The sequence below is a fragment of the Ochotona princeps genome, chromosome 29 (assembly GCF_030435755.1).
Source record: "Ochotona princeps isolate mOchPri1 chromosome 29, mOchPri1.hap1, whole genome shotgun sequence".
Taxonomy (NCBI): domain Eukaryota; kingdom Metazoa; phylum Chordata; class Mammalia; order Lagomorpha; family Ochotonidae; genus Ochotona; species Ochotona princeps.
In genome coordinates, this window is record NC_080860.1 from 18117810 (window position 1) to 18136393 (window position 18584).

At 62.0% G+C, this 18584-nt stretch overlaps 1 protein-coding gene across 4 annotated transcripts in view; it reads left to right on the forward strand.

The window, feature by feature from the left end:
* The window catches only part of CABIN1 (calcineurin binding protein 1), a 119715-nt gene extending 101339 nt beyond the window's left edge, over positions 1–18376 (forward strand). For all 4 annotated transcript variants that reach the window (XM_058656490.1, XM_058656489.1, XM_058656491.1 and 1 more), the window contains exons 30-37: positions 10535–10698; positions 11245–11341; positions 11820–12491; positions 12813–12887; positions 13829–14111; positions 16817–16981; positions 17741–17967; positions 18094–18376. In XM_058656490.1, coding sequence (XP_058512473.1) covers positions 10535–10698; positions 11245–11341; positions 11820–12491; positions 12813–12887; positions 13829–14111; positions 16817–16981; positions 17741–17967; positions 18094–18237 — 1827 coding nt within the window. In that variant the 3' untranslated portion in view covers positions 18238–18376. The remainder of the gene's footprint in view (positions 1–10534; positions 10699–11244; positions 11342–11819; positions 12492–12812; positions 12888–13828; positions 14112–16816; positions 16982–17740; positions 17968–18093) is intronic.
* Positions 18377–18584: the final 208 nt, after the last annotated feature.

The window sequence follows — 18584 nt, forward strand, 5'->3', positions numbered from 1 at the left end:
AAACTGGTGTCCACAGGGGATGCTGGTGCTTGCAGGTGGAGGATTAGCCTGTTGAGCCACTGCAGTGGCCTGGCATGATAGATTTCATGCGGCAACTGAAAGCCTAGAGGTCCCCAAAGCTCTTGGGCGACCTTGGCTGGCCTTTGACTCCATAGTTAAAAGACACACTGTGCAGGAGTGCGTCTGTCGTTGGTTCCGCCTGTCACCCTGCAGAGGTGTGGATCCAAGAGTCTTCGTAGGTGTGTCCCTGGCTGGTGGACGCCAGCGAGAGCCTAGAAGCATGAAAGACCGATGTGTCTCTGCCCCCCTGCCCCACCGCCACAATGTGGATGGCGGCACCCTAGAGTAAAGTCTTGCCTTGGATCCCCCACCCAGGCCCTCTCTGCCCTAAGCCTCTCTGTCTGGAAAGGTGGGGTCAGCCAGATGACGTCAGCAGTTTTCCAGCCCTTTTTCCAAAAGAAACCTTGTTCACAGGCCCAGTGGAAAACAGATGACAGGGGAGCTGCTCCGGCCTGGCAGGGCGAGCCAGCCCCTCCCCTGGCCAGAGGAGGGGGAGCCCAGGAGGGCACCAGGGGCTTCCCCTCAGCTCCTTTCTGTGGTGGCTTGGATCCTAGGAGTTCTGTGTTCCCTCCTGCTCTCACTCTCCCACCTCCTCTTCCCCTCCCCCCCCGCCTTTTTTTCCTACTTTTCCTATTTGGAAAGTTTGAACAAGTTGCTTTGGATTTGTTTTGTTTTTTGTTTTTGTTTTTATTTTTTTTCTTTTAGAAGCAATTCAGGTTCTTTTTTTTTTATTTATTTATTTTATTACAGTCAGATATACAGAGAGGAGGAGAGACAGAGAGGAAGATCTTCTGTCCGATGATTCACTCCCCAAGTGAGCCACAAAGGCCGGTGCTGCGCCGATCCGAAGCCGGGAACCAGGAACCTCTTCTGGGTCTCCCACGCGGGTGCAGGGTCCCAAAGCATTGGGCCGTCCTCGACTGCTTTCCCAGGCCACAAGCAGGGAGCCGGATGGGAAGTGGAGCTGCCGGGATTAGAACTGGCGCCCATATGGGATCCCGGGGCGTTCAAGGTGAGGACTTTAGCCACTAGGCCACGCCGCCGGGCCCTTGCTTTGGATTTGAAATCCAAACCAAAACTACATGGCACACGTCTGCCTGGTTGTCATGGTGACAGGATGTTGGTGGGTGGGATACCCCAAATGTCCCTGGGAGCCAGGAGGTCAGTCAGAGGGCTCTCTCTGTGTTGCCCAGGAGCCCCCAAAGAGCCGGCCTTATGCAGCCTGTGGGTGTCGGTGAGGGTCATGTGAGAGCACACAGGGCCAGCATGACCCAGCTACCTGCTTGGGTACATGGGACACTTTGAAGGCCATTGTGTAGCAGAGACTGGTCCACATGTGACAAGTCAGTGGGGAAGAAGCTGAGACAGAGAGATAGATGGATAGATGGAACGGAATTGCAGGGATGGTTGATGAGGAAGAGGGTTTGAAAATGTGGCCCATGGTTAGGTCAGAGCACGTGGCACCTGTCAGCAGCACCACTGGGACTCTACATGATGGATCGTTTGCCAGACAAGCCCAAGTGACGAGGGCTGCCAGGGAGACCACTTAGTGCCTACTGTGTGTGCCAAGCCTAGGGCCGGCAGGCCAGCCATCCCACCCGAATGCCGCTCAGCTCAGCCTTCTGCCTACGTGGCCCTCCTTGCAGGCCATCAGGGAGAATACCGATCCAGGCCACAGCTGCTGCCACTGCTCACAGTCTGAACCCAGCATAGGTCAAAAGAACAAGGCCCGCTGCCCCACACACATGCACACACGCACGTGTGTGCACCACGCGCACAGAGACATACCCACAGACTTGGCTGAGCCGGAGGAGCCAGATTGCCCACCGCCACCCCCAGGGCCTCTCTTCAGGGACCAGGGGTCAGAGAGACTGTCCTGGTTTCCTCAGTGTGCATATCCGACATGCTTCTCCATCTGGGCTTCCTCCTGAGATGAAACAGCAGCCGCTCAGCAGCCCTCCAAAGAGTGGACTATTCTAGAAGCCTGGGCCGCGGCTCATCGCCAGCTCTGGCTGGGCTGGGGAGGGGCTTGCCGCAGCCCAGTGTACCTATAGCCCCTTGGGACCCTCTCTCCTTCCTTTCCCATCTTCATCCCTAGTTCTCCCCTGCTGTGGTCCTCTGTGCTCCTGGCTGCCCGGAACACTGAGACGGAATGGGCATGAGCAGGGCCATGTCACTTCCTGCCCACTGGAGTGCTGAACATTCACATCTGCGATGCCACCTCTGCCTCCTAGGGGCAAGGGGCCCTGAGTCCTGCCACCCTGCAGGCCATCTCCTCTTTCCACCTGTGTCCACAGGGGTCACTCACAGAGAGGAAGGTGGTTCTGCCCGACACCTGGCCAGAGCCTACAGCTGCAGCCTGCAGACCGGGCAACTCTTAACTTGAGAGACTGAAGAGGGTGGGGGCATCCCGACTGCACAGCTTTGTCAGGGGGTCCGGAAGCTAGCTAGTGTGGAACTGGCAGTCTGCAGCTGCCATGACGACCCAGACAGAAATGCCTGGTCAACCATAGCCCATGAGCCACAGTAGGAGGTGGGTGCACTCCCCAGGTGATGCCCTGAGGCCACCAGCTGTCCCCTGGGCCAGTTGACCTGTCCAGTGACCTTGGCCTTGCAGGGACAGGAACCTGGTGCAGCCAGGCACATGATTGGCAGGAGGGCTGTAGGTGAGGTTGGTGAGGGTGGCCTGGCCTCCTTGGGCTGCTGCCAGCACATTCCATGGCTTAAGCCTTCACAGGTGGCCCTGAGGTGCGTGAACAGCTGGGTCTGTAAGGCACTCATCGGAGGTCCGTGTCCTGGGTGGCCAGGGGCCTTATGGGCAGTTAGGATCCAGGGACTGGCCTGCAGAGGTTGCTGACAAGGCAGGTGCTCTCACAGGAAGCTACTCCCATCACCCCCTGCAGTGGCACCTAGGAAGTACTCGGTCCTAGACCCACCTACAGACAGAGCTCTGGAGGACTTTAGGTGCAGGGCAGCCTGCAGGGCCAAGAGCAGCGCAGGAGACAGCACATTCATGGACCTGTTCCTGGGGGGGGGGGGGGGCGTGGCAGTCAGGCCTGTGGACTGGGCGCTGCCCCCCAGGCACGCAGTCAACACCGATACCTGACAGGCTCCTTCCTGGGCCCAGGGGTGATGAGCGGGTCTCAATCCCTTTTTGTCCAACCTGAGCTTACAGGAAGTACACCTGACCTTTTGTGTCCGCTGCAGCGACGCTAGGGATAATCAGCTCTGGAGCCAGCCAGGCCCAGAGGGTCAGGTCCCTTAACAGCCACGTGACCCTGTGCTAGCATCCATTGCCCCAGGCCCCAACTGGAGAGGGCTTGCTGTGGCTTTTTTTTTTTTTAAACATTTATTTATTTTTATTGGAACCTCAGATCTACAGAGAGGAGAGACAGAGAGGAAAATGTTGTGTCCATCCATCAGTTCACTCTGCAAGTGGCTGCGGTAGCCAAAGCTGAGCCAATCCACAGCCAGGAGCCAGGAGCTTCTTCCAGGTTTCCCATGTGGGTGCAGGGTCCCAGGGTTTTATGCCATTCTCTCCTGCCTTCCCAGACCACAAGCAGGGAACTAAAAGGGAAGTGGAGCATCTGGGACATGAACCAGTGCCCACATGGAACCCTGTTGCTTGCAAGGCGAGGATTTAGCCACTGGGCCATCACACCGGGCCCAGTGGCTTTATTTCTGTGTGGGCTTAGTCAAAATCCCTTGCTTGAGATGCGGTCCTGGTGGGCACTTGCTGAAGAGCCCCTCTCCTCACCTGTGTCCACCTGCATCTCTTGTGCACAAGCAACCCATGGGAGATCAGGCCTGCAACTTAAGTCCCCCAGCAGCAACCCCAGTGCTGGCAGGGACCAATAGCTCCCTCCCCACCACCGCGCCCCAGGGAGGTGCTAACCCTGGGGGGGGGGGGGTGGAGGATGAGCAGGTTGCACCTGGGCTGACTTGCAGTGCAAGCAGTTGGTGTGAACTCTGGTGTGCAGGGTCCCAGCCTGGGACATCAGGATAAGCCTGGTGGGTCTGAGGTCTGAGCATGGAGGGGCAGGGAGCTCTGGGGAAGTGGTGCTTAGGAGGGGTGCAGCATTCCAGCCAACCCAGCCAGTCCTGCGTTCACTGGTTCTCTCTTCAGTTGGTGAGCTCTGGGTGCTGGGATGAGGCTCTCCCCACCCCACTCCTCATCTGTGGTGTGGGCATAGCCTCCCTTCCAGGCAAAAGGTGCTGCTGCTCTGCTTGTAATAAGGGAATGGAGGGAGGCAGGAGAATGTCCTGGAACTTACCTGGCTACAGCTAGGAAAAGCCACTCCCCTGGTGCCCAATGGGATCCACCGGGATAGCTCCAGTATGGTCCCTATACCGCTACCCACTGCAGGATACCAGCACACACACACACCTGGGGATACCATGGGTGAAGACAGTCCCCTGTACCTAGTTGGGCGCTGCCACCCTGGCTACCCCTACCCAGGTCCACAGCTGCCGGAGCTGAGCGCCGCACTGGCAGCCCACCGCCGCCGTGCCGCGGAGCCCGCGAGGATTGGCCAACAAAAGTCAGTGGCGCTGCTGGGCCCGCTTCCAGGCGAGCGCCAGCGCCCCGGCCGACTCTGCCCGCCCCGCCCCGGCCCGCCGTGAGCCAGCCAGCCAGCGAGCCTCCGCGGCCATGGCCCGGCGCCCGCCCTAGCTCCACTGCACAGATGCCACGGCGGAGCCGGCGGGTAGGAACTTGCCTGGGGGCGGGGGCCGGGGCCTCGCAACAGCCTTGCCTTCTCGCCTAGCCCAGCTCCTCACTTCCCTGCGCTTTCCGCTCGGTCCTCCCCGGGTGGGCGGCAGCCCCCAGCCCGCTGGGCGACCGCAGGAAGCCCGCGGGCCCGTCGTTTTTTCCCTGGAGCCCCCGCGGAGGAAGTCAGCCAGTGGCAGTGAACGGCAGCCCCATGCCCAGGCTGGGCCGGCACCCCGCGCAGCGTCAGGTGGGCAGCGGGGGGCCGGCCCGGGTGGTGGTGTTGGTGGCGGAGGCGGCAGTGCGCGGAGGCGGCCAGAGCCGGGGGAGCCCGCACACGTGCCCGCGGCGGCGAGCCCAGCCCCGCCAAGCCCGGCCGGGAGCTGGCGCGCAGAGGTGTACGCAGCGCGAAAGCGAAAGCCGCTCGCCTGAGCAACTTAGCGACGGAAGGCGCCGAGGAGGAGCTGCGTGGTGCCGCTCCTGGGGATGGTGAGCGGGCTGCCCGGCCCGGTGGGCAGCGCCACCGTGGCGTGGTGCTCCCCCGGCTATAAATAGCCTTGTGCGGGGGCGGGAAGCTGGTGCCGGTGCTGTGCAAGCCGCCTGCCCTCTCGCAGCTGCGGGCCGGGACCTTTCCCCGCGGCAGAGTGGGAGGGAAGCCTGGGGGTAGGGGTGGGGGGCTCCTTAGGGTTTGGAACAAAAGGTAGCTGGCCCCGTAGAGCCTGGCGCAGTCCCGGTGGCATGCTAGCTAGGATCACGCACTTGTTTGTTTTGTTTTTCCTCTTCGCCGCCGTTGGGGGGGGGGGACAGGGCGGGGTGGGGGGAGGGAGAGCCCGGCCCACGCCGCCAGGGACCTGATGCGCGATGTCTCATTTTGGCAAGAGTCTGCAAACGGGCGAGCGCCAGCTGCAGGCAAATTGCAGGCTTCCCCAGCCTCCGGCTGCGTGCAGGACTCATTACCTGTGGCTCACTGGGGGAATCCCTTGCCTGGGTCACCCAGCCCTGCCCCGCTAGGACCTGCACAGGGGAGGGAGGCGGGAGCAGGGTCCTGAGGGCACCCCCTGGCAGCCTCCACACATCACTGCAGCCAAGAAAGGCCAACCCAGAAGGGTTCATGGTGGAAATTTGAGGAACTTCCAGAGGAGGGGGGGTTCAACCTGGCCGCTTCCCCTCCCTACCTTCCCCACAAACCTCGGGCTTGTGGGTCTTTTAGGAGGAAGGGCTGGGATCCGGCATGGGGAGGGGCCCCCCTTTTCACCCAGTTGTCCACCCACACACCCACTCCTCCACCCCCCCCACACACACACCCCTAGCTGTGTCTATGATAAGAACACTAGCCAGAGTAGGTGGGCCAGGTTCTGCCATCCTCAGCTCCATGCTGGCTGGCCCCCCTGACACAAGCCCGCCCTTGGGCAGTTACGTCCTGTGATGGTGCCCCCAGCTGGCCCCATGGGGTGAGGTGGCAAGCCTAGAGGCTCAGCGCACCCCCCCCCACTCCCCTGCAGGGCATCTTACTGGCCAGGGGATGGATTTGTGGGTAACGGGCAGATACCCAAGGCTCTGGGGTTCTGGTATTTTTCCCCCACAGCTGCTCCTGGCTTCAGGGCCGGCAGTTCAGATTCCCACCATTCCTGGCTGTTCACATCAAAGTGCTTCTTGGGCATGGAGGCCCGTTACCTCCTGCTCTGGAAGCACCTTCCTCCTCCTCCTCTTCTTCCTCCTGCTGGACTGCTCCCCATCCTCGCCTGTTCTCTGTCTTGGGTCACCCTGGTGCCCTGGAACCAAGGCAGGTACTGACAGGACTGGGGTGGGGAAGCCTAAGAAGCCTACTCACCCATCTCATCTCATTGTGGGCAAATGGGGCTGGCCCCATCCCCGGCACCCACCCCGTGTAGTGACAGGCTCCGTGGTCTTAGGAGACTCTGACAACACATGCACTGTTGACTGAGTCCTAGACCCAATAAATTCTGTGTGCCCCTCTGCTCGGGGCAGACTTCTTAGAGAGTCAACACCACACCCCACTGGCCCAACAGCCCCCTCTACCTCCCACCCCCGCCAGTTCTCTCACTCACTACGCAGAGGCATCTTCCATTTTTTGGCTCCGTCTCGTCGTCTTTCCTCCTCTCCCTGCACACTCGTCACGCTCTTGTATGCAGAGCTCCTTCCTCTCCTGTTCCCTCCCCATTACCCAGGAAAGGGACACACCTATGGCTAGAGCTCCCCAGAGCCTGTTTGGGGTCAGGCTGGGTATGGCCCTGGGAGGCAGAGGTGGATGACTTTGACCTGGAGCTCTCCTTTTCTGATAGACTGCTTGGCCTGACTTATCTACAGGGGCTGGGGGCTCCATTGATAAGCCCAGAGGGACAGGTGCAAGCTAGGCAACAAGACGGCAGCCCTCCTGGCTGCCAGCCTTCCAACCCCAGGGCAACTCGGTGTCCTTCGGGGGCTCAGGTGGGGCACCTTTCCCCGTCCAGAACTCCAGGCCCTTGGGACCAGCTGTTGATGTCAGCAGCCAAAGGGCCACCCTGTGAATGGGCAGCATCTGGCCAGGCCTGGCCCAAGACAGTCCCATACAGACTCAGGCCTCCCCAGATCGAAGTAGCTGTGGGAAGGAAGGGTGACGGACACCCCGTCAGCTGTGCCCTGTGTCTTCCTGGCACCTCTGTGTGGCATCCAGGCAGCCCCTTGTAGGCCCATCTGCTAGGAAGGGGAGCATGGGCTGCAGAGGACAGCTGGAGGGAGGCCTTCCCTCTGCCCTAACGGGATCTCAGGGGCCTCAGTGGGGATGCTGTGAGGCACCTGTGGTGCTCAGTGACTGCCCCTTAGTCTTGGGGGGGTGGGTAGTATGGGAAAGGGTTGCAGGTCTTAAAAGGCGCCTGGCAAAAATCCAAGCCAACATGGGCATCACTGTATGTGTTCTCCACGCTGGCTACTGCTACAATTGGAACAGGCTGCTGACCTGCGTTCTATATGTGTGTGAGAGAAAGGTGAGGGCAAGGCCCAAGGTCCAAGGCAGTAGGGTCACCTTGGAATCGCCGAGCAGCTTCCCCATTCTACAGGAGGAGAAGTGTGTATTGGTGGCATATTCACTGCCCCTCCCCATGCAGGTGCGGGACAGCCCTGAGCCTCGCCCACTCTGCCAGAGGCAGAGTCTCTTGCCCACCCCTGTTCTTTGCTCCAGCATCCCCAGGGCCTTCTGTCTTTGTGGCAGGTGGCTGCCTTTGCCTGTGCCCTTGGGATGAAGGGGCCTCCAGGAGCACTGAAAGGCGGCACCTGCCAAGTGACAGGGTTCAGAACCTGTCCATCACTGTCCCCACAGCACCCTGCTGCCTTCAACTCCCCAGTTCTTGGCTCTCCTGGGTAGGATTCCCCGTCATGCTGACCCTGTCTGGGCATGGCTGTTGGCATGCAGCAGGGCCTTACACACAGTCCTGGGGGCCCCCTCAAGGTGCTCTCTAGCTGCTAGCCCACAGTGCTCCAAGCCGCACCAGTCCCCAGGGGTGGCCAGGGTACAGGAGTGGTGTAGGGGGAACCTGAAGACCACACATAGGCTAGAGAGCTGGGAGATGAGAGTCTCAGGCAGGGGTCCAGGAGAGCAGGACCAAGGCGCAGCCAAGCAGGGGTGGGGGGAACCAGCAAGCAGGCCTCACCCTCGTTTAGCTCACTGTCCATGCTGCAGCCATGCTCCTGCCCAGGGGAGCGTGGGGGGTGTCAGCTTCCCTTCACCTATGCCTTCACCTGTACCTTCTGTAGGGTGTGGGGGGACCTCTTCCACAGGTGCCACCCAGCCCTACCCCTCCCTCCTTTTCTCTGCTCCTCCCTCCCTCCCAGTCCCTTTAGCAACTTTGGGGACTTTCCAGCCCTTCCTCAGGGTATGCATCGTGGAGTCTGCCAGGCACCCCCTCTGCCCTGTGTGGGACAGCTAGGTTCAGCTCATCCTGGGGCTGCTTGCTGCTGCTGTCACCATCCTGAGCTAGCTCACTCCCTGATGGCTCGTGCCTTTGCCAGGCCAGCTGTCCCTGGAGGGCCAGCCTCATGGCTAGGAACTCCCTGGCTTGAGCCTGTGTCCATCTGCACACAGCCCCAGCCCACCCCAGAGAGGAAGGGGCATTCTGGGGGCTGCTGTTAGCAGAGAGCTAGGTACCCATTAGCTGTGAGGGGCCTGAGGATGAGGAAAGACAGGCCCAGTAGACAAAGACAGGGTTGGGGCCATGTACATCAGTGCATGTGTAATGGGTAAAGTAGTGAAGGCCTGAACTGTGCCCAGGAAAGTGTCCTTCCACTCACAGCTCAGCAGGAAAAGGCCAAGCAAGAGAACAGGGGCAAGTTGACAGTAGTGAGGGCAAGGGTGGGGGCAGGACGTGGCTGTTGGAGCCACAAGGCACCTGGGGTCGATCCCCTCCTGACTTTCCAGGGCCTCTGCTCCCTGCATTGTTTGGCCCTTCCTGTGGTCAGCAGTGGTGGTAGAAAGGGAGGCCAGGAACCTAGCGGTGACCCACAGTGCATGAAGAGGAAGGGCAGTTAGAGCTGTTTGCCAGTGCCCAGGGGTCCTGCCACAACCAGCGCAGACCCAGGACGAGGGCCTGTTGTGCAGCTGGGATGGCCAGCATCCCACCCAGGCTGGGTTGCCTTCCCCCTTCCTCAGGGAGGGACCTATGTGTGGCCCTCAGAGCAGTCAGGTCCTCTGCTACAACCCCTGTCTCCCAGAGCAGGGAAATTCCTGCTGCAGGAGCCCAGCCCAGCCCACTCACACCTCCTCCACCTGTCCCATCAGCCATGCCTGTGTGGCCCACCCTACACGGTTTGGTCTCTGGCAGCACCTTCCCATCCTCCCCCCTCCTGGAAAGGAGGTGAACCAGCTCTTACCTGCTCTGCCAAGCTTGTATTGAGGCCGCTGGATGTAGGAAGACTGCTGCTGGCCAACCTCAGACCCAGCCTTAACCACCTGAGTGGTCTGACTGGGAGCCAAAGGAGAGTGGCAAGCCAGGAGGGCTTCAGAGAGAAGGTGACACATCTCAGCTGGACCTGGGAATTCTCAAAGGAGCCAGCTGAGCCTCCGCAAGGGCTCGCAGCATGGGACCCACAGTTTGTGTTAGCCCAGAGGCTCCAAAGGAGGCTGTGGGTGCCTAGAGTTGAGAGAAATGAACTCTATGAGAGGTGGATGGTGCCTTAGACAGCAGTCCTTGGGGTGATCCTAGGGCCCCACACTATAACGTGGGGAGCTGCCAACACAGGTATCCCCAGCCTGTCTGGGATCACTTTCTAGGGAGGCATGGAAAAGTCAGCAGCTCTCTGCCTCACACTGCACCCCAAATGCAGTCCTCTTACTCATCTTCCCCAAGGTAGACCCCACACCTCCACCTGGGTCAGGGGTCCCTTGGAAGGAGGGGCGTCAGAGGCTGACCAAGGGGTGGGAGTGGGGAGGAGTCACAGTTAGCAAAATCACACACCACCCTGGGCACCAGCGACAGCACCGGGTACCAGGGCCTGGAGCTGGTTGATGGATGGCCAGGGGTACCCAGGGCCAGCCTCCCCACAGCTCAGCACTCACAGTCCAGTGGGGCAGGATGTTGAGAAGTGACGGGACCAGAGCTTTGGCCAGAGGGAGGGATTGGCTTCCTGGGAGCTGTGCGTGGCTCCCTGGGCACTAATGCAGAAGAACCCAGCAGCACAGTGGGAGGACAACATCTGTTTTGGCACCATGGCAGTGTTCTTGAGTGTTCCCTTCTCACTGGTCCCTACCCCATGCCTGGCCCTGTCCATCTGCAGGGCATCTGGCGGATCCCCGTGGACGAGATCGACCGGCCAGGCAGCTTCGCCTGGCACATGAACCGCTCCATCGTCCTGCTGCTCAAGGTGCTGGCCCAGCTCGGGGACCACAGCACTCTGCTGAAGGTGTCCTCCATGCTGCAGCGGACCCCAGACCAGGGCAAGTGAGTGAGCTCTCCTTCCCCCAGCGTGCCTCCTCAGGGACACCCCCCTGGCCTAGGGTCTGCGACCAAGCCCATGCCATCACCATGCCCTGCATCTGAGCACCCCAGGGCCCACACAGACCCTCCCTGCTGCTGGCCTTGAGCTCCACAGCAGCTTCCCCCCCTTAGGACTTTTAAGGTGCTGTCAGATTGTGGGGGAAATATGTATCGTGGTAGTAGCCATGGTAACTTTAGCAACAGCCACTAGTAATGGGGCAGGTGTTGAAAAGTGGGGGTGTGGGACGGCCCAGAGGACGTGTCTGCACCGGGGTCTGGCCTGGCTGTGAGGCCTCGTGCCAGCGCTGCAGCCACCAGCAGGGTGGCCTCAGCTGGGTGAGGTTAGAGAAAAGTTTCAGGAGGCTTCCAAGGGCAGCAGAATCCTCCCACCCCAACCCAGGAGGTGGGCAGGAGGCAGGCCAGGACCTCCCCAGAACCAAGGCAGAGCTTGGGGCCCATGTGGGATCTGACGCTCTCCTATCCTCCTTGGCCCACCCTGTGGGACCACAGGAAATATCTGCGAGATGCTGACCGCCAGGTCCTGGCGCAGCGGGCCTTCATCCTCACTGTGAAGGTGCTGGAAGACACGCTGAGCGAGCTCGCCGAGGTACCGTACCCCCGTGCATCCCCTCCTCCTGCTCTGGATGGGGAAGCTCAGCCCTGACAGTGGTGGGTGACCAACTGTGGCCCCTCTGCGGGGCCAGGCACCCTGAGCTCTCACCAACACCAGTGAGAGCACTGGGCTTCGTCCTTCTCCTGTCTTCAAGGAGGGCATAGCTGGACCTCCAAGGGCCAGGGAGCCTGAAGAAGCAGTCTAGGAGCCCCAGCACCCGTGCCGAGTGGCAGGGCCAGGGGTAGCCTGCTGCCCAAGATTTGGCATAATACCCCCTTCCCACATAACACTCAGTCGGAGCCCAAGGCTACACAGAAGTCCCTGGCTCCAGTGCAGCCTGAAAGGATGCTGGGGTGGCGAGAGGAGCAGAGAGGGTGGGTGAGGTCTGTGTAGAGCTCCCCTGGCACCCAGAGGTGTGCCACAGTGTGCAGCCAAGACACCAACGACACCTTGTTCCTTCCACTCCCCCTAGGGATCAGAACGACCAGGGTCCAAGGGCGGCCCCCCAGGACCCAGGATGACCACCGACGCCTCCCACAAGGCCAGTCCTGAGGGAGGCCAGGAGGGCAGCCTTCCCCACCCCAAGAAGCCCCCTCTGGCTGATGGCTCCGGGACAGGGCCCGAGTCAGGGGGCAGAGCGGGACCCCCAAACCACCGGCCAGTAGCCATGGACTCGGGAGACAGCGCCGAGCAGGGCGGGGAGCGGAGGGACAAGGAGAGCCCGCGGCTGGGGCCTGCCGAGCCCATGGACACAGGGGAGGCCACTGGCCGCCGTGCCCCCGATACAGAGCGGACACCCCCCCTGCCACCCGGGCGCCTCCCCAGGGACCGAGTTCCCGAGAGCCGGCCCACCGAGCTGTCCCTGGAGGAGCTGAGCATCAGTACCAGGCAGCAGCCCACACCCCCAGCCTTGCTCACTCCTGCCCTCTCCACCCCCACCATCATGGGCGCCCGGGCGGGCAGCCACGCTGACGAGCCACCCCCGAGGCCCAGCCGCAAGAGGAAACTCCTGGAGGACACAGAGTCGGGCAAGACGCTGCTCCTGGATGCGTACCGTGTGTGGCAGCAGGGCCAGAAGGGCGTGGCCTACGACCTGGGCCGCATCGAGAGGATCATGTCTGAGACATACATGCTCATCAAGCAGGTGCACACCAGGCCCAGGGCTCTGGTTTGTGTGGGAGGCTCCCCGGGGAAGACATCTGGGCAAAGGAGTCAGGCCTCTCCCAGCCTCGGGGCTCTGGGTAACTGCTGTGGAAGGGAACTCGGTGTGGTCGGAGGGGTGGCTGGGTCTGTACTTGGCACCGCCCCCAACACCACCAGGGGTTCGATGGATGAGCACCTGTTCATCTTCCCTGGGCAGGACTGGGGGTGGGAGCAAGGTGTGACCAGCAGTGGTGGGGGACTGGGAGGGGCTGTTACAGGAGTTTGGGCCAACTTTGTCGATGTGATGCCTGTGCCCGCTCAGGTGGACGAGGAGGCAGCGCTGGAGCAGGCCGTGAAGTTCTGTCAGGTCCACCTTGGGGCTGCCGCCCAGAGACAAGTGAGCCATAGAATCCTCCCCTCCTTTGCAGGTGGCCCCAGGCAGGGCAGGGTCAGGGTGTCCTAACTCTGCTGAGCCTTGGCTGGCAGGACTGGGAAAGGGGGAGGGAGGCAGGGAAGACACTGCCCAGTGGCCACCTGCACAATCCCCAAAGCCACCTCCCTGGCTCTAGAGCTGGGGAAGAAAGGGAGTCCCTGCCCACCCCTGGCCAGCACAAGGAGGAGGGAGTCCATGGCTGGCAGAGCCTGCTGTCCCTGGCCCTCGGGCTCGGGAGGTATCTGTTTTGCTCATGGTCTATCCCAGATGGCATGGCAACCAGGTGTATGCTTACCCAGAGGGTGCTCAGGACCTGTCACTCATGGCCACTGTGGCCTCTCGGAACCCTCCTGTTCTACCTTTACCAGGGTGGACTATGCAGCAACCCCACCCCACAGCACAGGGCAGTCCCCCAGCATGCAGAGCTTGGGGTGGGACATTGGTGGCAACCCACAGAGCCACAAGCAGGCATGGGGCTCCTACACCCACACATGGGGGCTGGGGCCCACCCAGACCCGCAGCAGGCCTGGTGCTGGGCAGAGGACTGCTTGAGGGGCACCCTGCCCTACCTCACTTCCCCCAAACCCCCATCCAGGGAGGATTGGACTTCCAATGGGGAATGAGGGCAGGTGGCCATGTGGAAAGTGCCCTGAAAGGCCCCCGACTCCCCTGGCAACCTGCTGGGGGGCGTCCCGGGGAGCTTAAGCCCAAACGTTCAGAGTCCTACCCACCAGCTCCCATGGGTCCTCCCATTCTTGGGGTTGGTCCCCAGATCAGGTGCTGCACCCCCATGCCCAGACCCAGCCAGACCCTGAGTTCCCACTGGCCACCTGCCTGTGTCCTCCATGGGTTGCACCTTTAGGGCCCTGCTGAGGTCCCTGCTCATCTCCCATCTGCCATCGCAGGCCTCAGGAGACACACCTACCACCCCGAAGCACCCCAAGGACAGCCGAGAGAACTTCTTTCCTGCAGCAGTGGCTCCCGTGGCCCCCGACCCCATGCAGGCTGATGCCCACCAGCGGCCCAACGACACCCAGGCCAAGCCTCGCCCTGCACTGGCCAACACCACGGCCATTGTCACCTGCCCAGCCTCATCCTCCACCTCCACCCCACACACGTCCAAGGACAGCGGGCATTCCCGGCCACACAGGCCAGAGGCCACCCCCAGCATGGCCCCTCTGGGCCCAGGTGAGTCCCACCCCAGGGCCACCCAGCACAGTGAGGTCCAGGTGCCTGCACTGGCTGTCCACAAAGTCCTCCTGTTGTGCAGAGTGCAGGCAGGAGGTGGGCAGGCATGCCCTCTGGCCTGGGGGGGGTGACCCCTGGAGGGGGCAGATGCCCTCATCAGCCACTTGCAGGGACAGGGACCTGGGCTGTCTAGGTGCCCCATCTAGAGAGGTGGGGTGAGGAGGGCATGGGGAGCTGCCACACATGTGTTTGTCCTTGTTGTGGTTTGCTTCTCCTGGCCCAACTGAGGCCACCCTGCGGGCAACAGGAGCAGCCTGACCCTGGGCAGGCTGCGAGGCCACCGGCGCCTGACAGTTTGTGACACAGAGTCTGCCTACAGCCACCACCCTGTGCAGGAGGAGGAGGGGGGGACAAGGGGGACAAGGGCAGGCCTGGACGGTCGGGGTAGGTGGCTTGGCCACTCCATTAGTGGGTATCCTTGGGATCTAAGGTGCGTGGGCCCCATGCTGGTGCCTTTGCAGGCACAGGCACATCCCCAGCTCCGGTGCCAGGGTCCTGCTGGGCTCTGTCTGCCCCTGGGGACCCCGTCCTGGGGCCCCTGGTCAGGCTGTAAAGTTGCCCATCATAGGACACGGGTTCATCTCTGAGGCTCGGTGCAGGGAGGGGTAACCAGGGTAACCAGGAGAGATAAGCCTGCTGGCCTGGTCAGTGGGCTCACCTTTGGGGACCCACCGCTGCTGAGAATGCCATGCAGAAGATGACACAAATGACAGTTACAGGGGTGGGGTGAGGGCAGGTGGAATGTAAAAACCTCACCCGCGGGACCTCCCTCTCTGTGCCTGTGCCAGGGCAGGCTGTGGGCACATACTTAATGCACTCTGTCCAGCCAGCATCTCTCGGGGAGGACCAGTCACCGCAGCCCTCCCAGTGCCGTTACCTGGATACCTTACTTCCCCTCTCACGGCCTGTGGCCTCTCCGTGGCCAGGTGCCATAGCCACCTCTGTTGCATGCCTAGGGACAGCCACGGGTCCCGGAGCAGGTGGTACTTGGCTATAGGGCCGGGCTCAGGCAGGTACTTTCAGAATCTTCTAAGCAGGAGAGACACCAGGCCAGAACAGGGTGCCCCACTGAGTCTGTGGGGTGACATGGGGCCCCACTTTGGGCTTGAGAAAAGAGTATGCCTGCAGAGGCGGCCTGTCCACAGTGCCCATTCGCCCCCCACCACAGTGGCCTTGGCCTAGGACAGAGGCGCGCTTGCACGTTTCCTGGCTTCTAGTGGGGCACTCGCTCCTGCAGGCCCTGGCACATGCACCCTGAGAACTCAGCCCTGGGTTTGTCCCATGGCACTGCCGATGCCACCTCCCTCCCCCAGCCCTCCCTTCCTGCCCACCCAGACCCCCATCTCCTGCACACCTCACTCTAGAACAAGTAGGGCACCCATCCTAGCCCTGAGAATGGAGCAGGGTGGAAGTGTGAAGGAAGGGCTCCTGCCTGAGCTGAGCGCCACCCACCCATGAAGCTGGGGCAGCTGGAAGGCCAGAACCATGCATGTCCTGAGAAGCCAGGCCCAGGGGCCTCCTGGGACACAGGCCTGGCAGACATCCAGGCTGCGAGGCCAGCCCAGGGAGCAAGAAGAGCAGCCCATAAAGTCCAGGACTTCAGCCCAGCACCTGCTTTCCACAGCAAGGAACGCTGAATCCTGGGGGAAACAGGGCAGGCAGGCCCCCCTTTCCCTGTAGTTACTCACACAGGAGTGCCAGGACAGCACCTGGGCCACCCAGTCTGGGCTGTGCAGGCTGCCACGTGGCAGAGGATCTGATTCGACCTGGGAGCAGGGTGGTGTTCTCCCTGCTGGCAGGCTGCCCAAGAAGGAAGCCCTGGGGTGGGTAAACTGTCACCTGAGCAGGTGCCCTTCAGAGCATCCATGCAGCAGGGCCAGCCCCACCCTACAAGGAGGAACCTCCACCTGCTACGCAGCCAGCCCTAGCCCCAAGCCTGGGTGTGCCAGTTCCACCCTGTCACATTCCTGTCCCCTAGATAGATTCATATCAGCCAGAAAATGCAGGCACACCCTCACACCTGTCCATGCCCCCACACCGCGTGTCCTGCCCCCCAAGCCCTGCTGCCACCTGCTCAGGTGCTCACTCTGCCTGCTGACCGCTGTCAGAGGCAATGGGCCTGGAAAAAGAAAGAGTGGCCCTTTTGGAGTGGCGGCCTGGGCCCTGGGCAAGTTTGGCAGGCCTCTGGAAGCCAGATGCGCCCCCAAGAACCCAGGAGGAGACTGGCTTTCTCTGCTGGAGTGGAGGAGAAAGGCGTTCCTGGTAGGGCCTGAGCGAGAAGGAAGCCAAGAGGCCACGTAGGCGATGGGGGAAGGGGGAGGCTGGGGCCCACAGCGCCTGTGCTAAGTAACTGCCTGGCCAGCAGCCATAGGCACCGGCCCTCGCCCCGGGGCACTGGCGAGGCCTTGGCACAACCCAGACCATTCCTAGCCCCTGCTTTGTGCCAGAGAAGGTGGGGTCTAACGTGGCATGTTTGGATTCCAGTGGCCCCTCGCTTCCCCTCTCCCCCGCTGTGTATTAGAAGGAAAAGGAGACACCTCCCCTCTTCACAAGCTCACCCCTCCCACGTGATGTGGCTTCACCAGACATGGGGCACGGGGCCATGGCCTGGGTCATCCCTCACAGCCAGTCTCATGTCCACACAGAGAGAGAGGAGCTGGCCGGAGTGGCCGAGGGCCCTGGCTTCCCACCCCAGGAGCCGCAACAGAGCCAGCAGGTGAAGCCGGCCCCCACGGGACCCCCAGCAGAGCCTTCCTGCTGGCCGGTGGAGACTGCCCCCCAGCCGGGACCAGAGCCCACCTGCAGCCAAGGTAAGGTGAACCACAGACAGCCGAGGGCCAGCAACTCCATTGCCACCCCATGGCAAGCAGGGGAAGCTTCCTGGAGGAGGAGGCGGCAGCATCTGGCAGGATGCGGAGGTGTGGGTAGGGGTGAGGGGAAGGCTGCAGAGTCCCACAGGTCTACTGCAGTGTCAGGGCCTGGGAGAAGGGCCCCGGAACCTCTTTCCCCAGCCCTGGCTTTACAGAGTGAGGCCTCACGCAGGCGTGGGTAGGGAGGAGCTTGGGCCCCGTGCCCGGGGCTCGTCAGCAGGCAGGCGGACAGGGTGGCCAGCTTGGGCTGGGCCAAACATCCCCTTTCCCACCACCAGCTGCCCTGATAGCTAGGCCCCTGGGGACCCCCAGCTCGGACCTCTTCCCTCCCCCACCCCACCAGCCGCCAGGGACAGTGGGAGTGTCTCCAGGCCTGTGGGGACCCAGCACGGGCTCTGAGTCAAGCCCCACTCCTTTTACAGTCATAGGGCTGTGGAGGAATGCGGGGCCTGGCCAGGCGCCCCTGGCTCACACAGCAGCCCCGAGATTGGCCACAACTTGCAGCGCCCCCTGTCCAGGCATCTCCTGGCCTTGTTCGCTCACCTGCCCTGGGGGCCAGCTCAGTGTCCATCCTAGGACCGTCAAGGGTTGGGGGCATGCAGCAGGGCCGTGGCTAAGGCCCAAGCTGGTCAAGGACTGGTCCAGGTCAGGAAACGATGTGCCAGGCTGGCTCATTCTCCTGAGGTCTCCCCCCTACAGCCGCCTGCTCCAAGGTCCCCAGCAGTGGGAACACCCAGCCACCTGAGGGCCACACAAACAAGACCGAGCCGTGCCGGGCCAGGGCACGCCTCTTGCCCAACATGCCGAAGCTGGTCATCCCCTCGGCTGCCACCAAGTTCCCCCCGGAGATCACTGTCACACCACCCACCCCAACCCTGCTCTCCCCAAAAGGCAGCATCTCCGAGGAGACCAAGCAGAAGCTGAAGGTGACTGTGACTGTAGGGGCAGGGGAGGTTTGCAGGGTACAGGGGTGGGTGAAGGGGGTGGGACCAGGGCCCCCCATTCCCCAGGGCAGCCCTGACCACCGGCTGCTCTGCCCTGCTCATGCACAGTCGGCCATCCTGTCCGCCCAGTCGGCTGCCAACGTGCGGAAGGAGAGCCTGTGCCAGCCAGCCCTGGAGGTTCTGGAAACATCCAGCCAGGAGTCCTCGCTGGAGAGTGAGACCGATGAGGATGACGACTGCATGGACCTGTGAGGGCCGCGCGCCCTGTCCTATGAAATAGCAGTTGGCCTCGTGAGCCCAGCGCCCCCGTCCACGCCCGCACCCCACACTCCATCCCGCAACCCACCCCTTTTGTTTGTTTTGTTTCTTTTCTAATAAAGATGGAACAGTTGTCTTTGCCTCTGTTTATGGAGGGTCCAGCATGGGAAAGGCTGTGTGCAGGGCTGGGGAGCCCCACTCCACTCCCAGTGAGGTGCTGTGGAGGAGTAGGGGCTGTTCTGGCTCGCCTCACCCAGCCCTGTCCAGCTGTGGGGCGTGCCCTGAGACAAGCTCCTCAGCCCATGGGCCCCAGGCCCACAACGAAGACACACAAGGGAGAG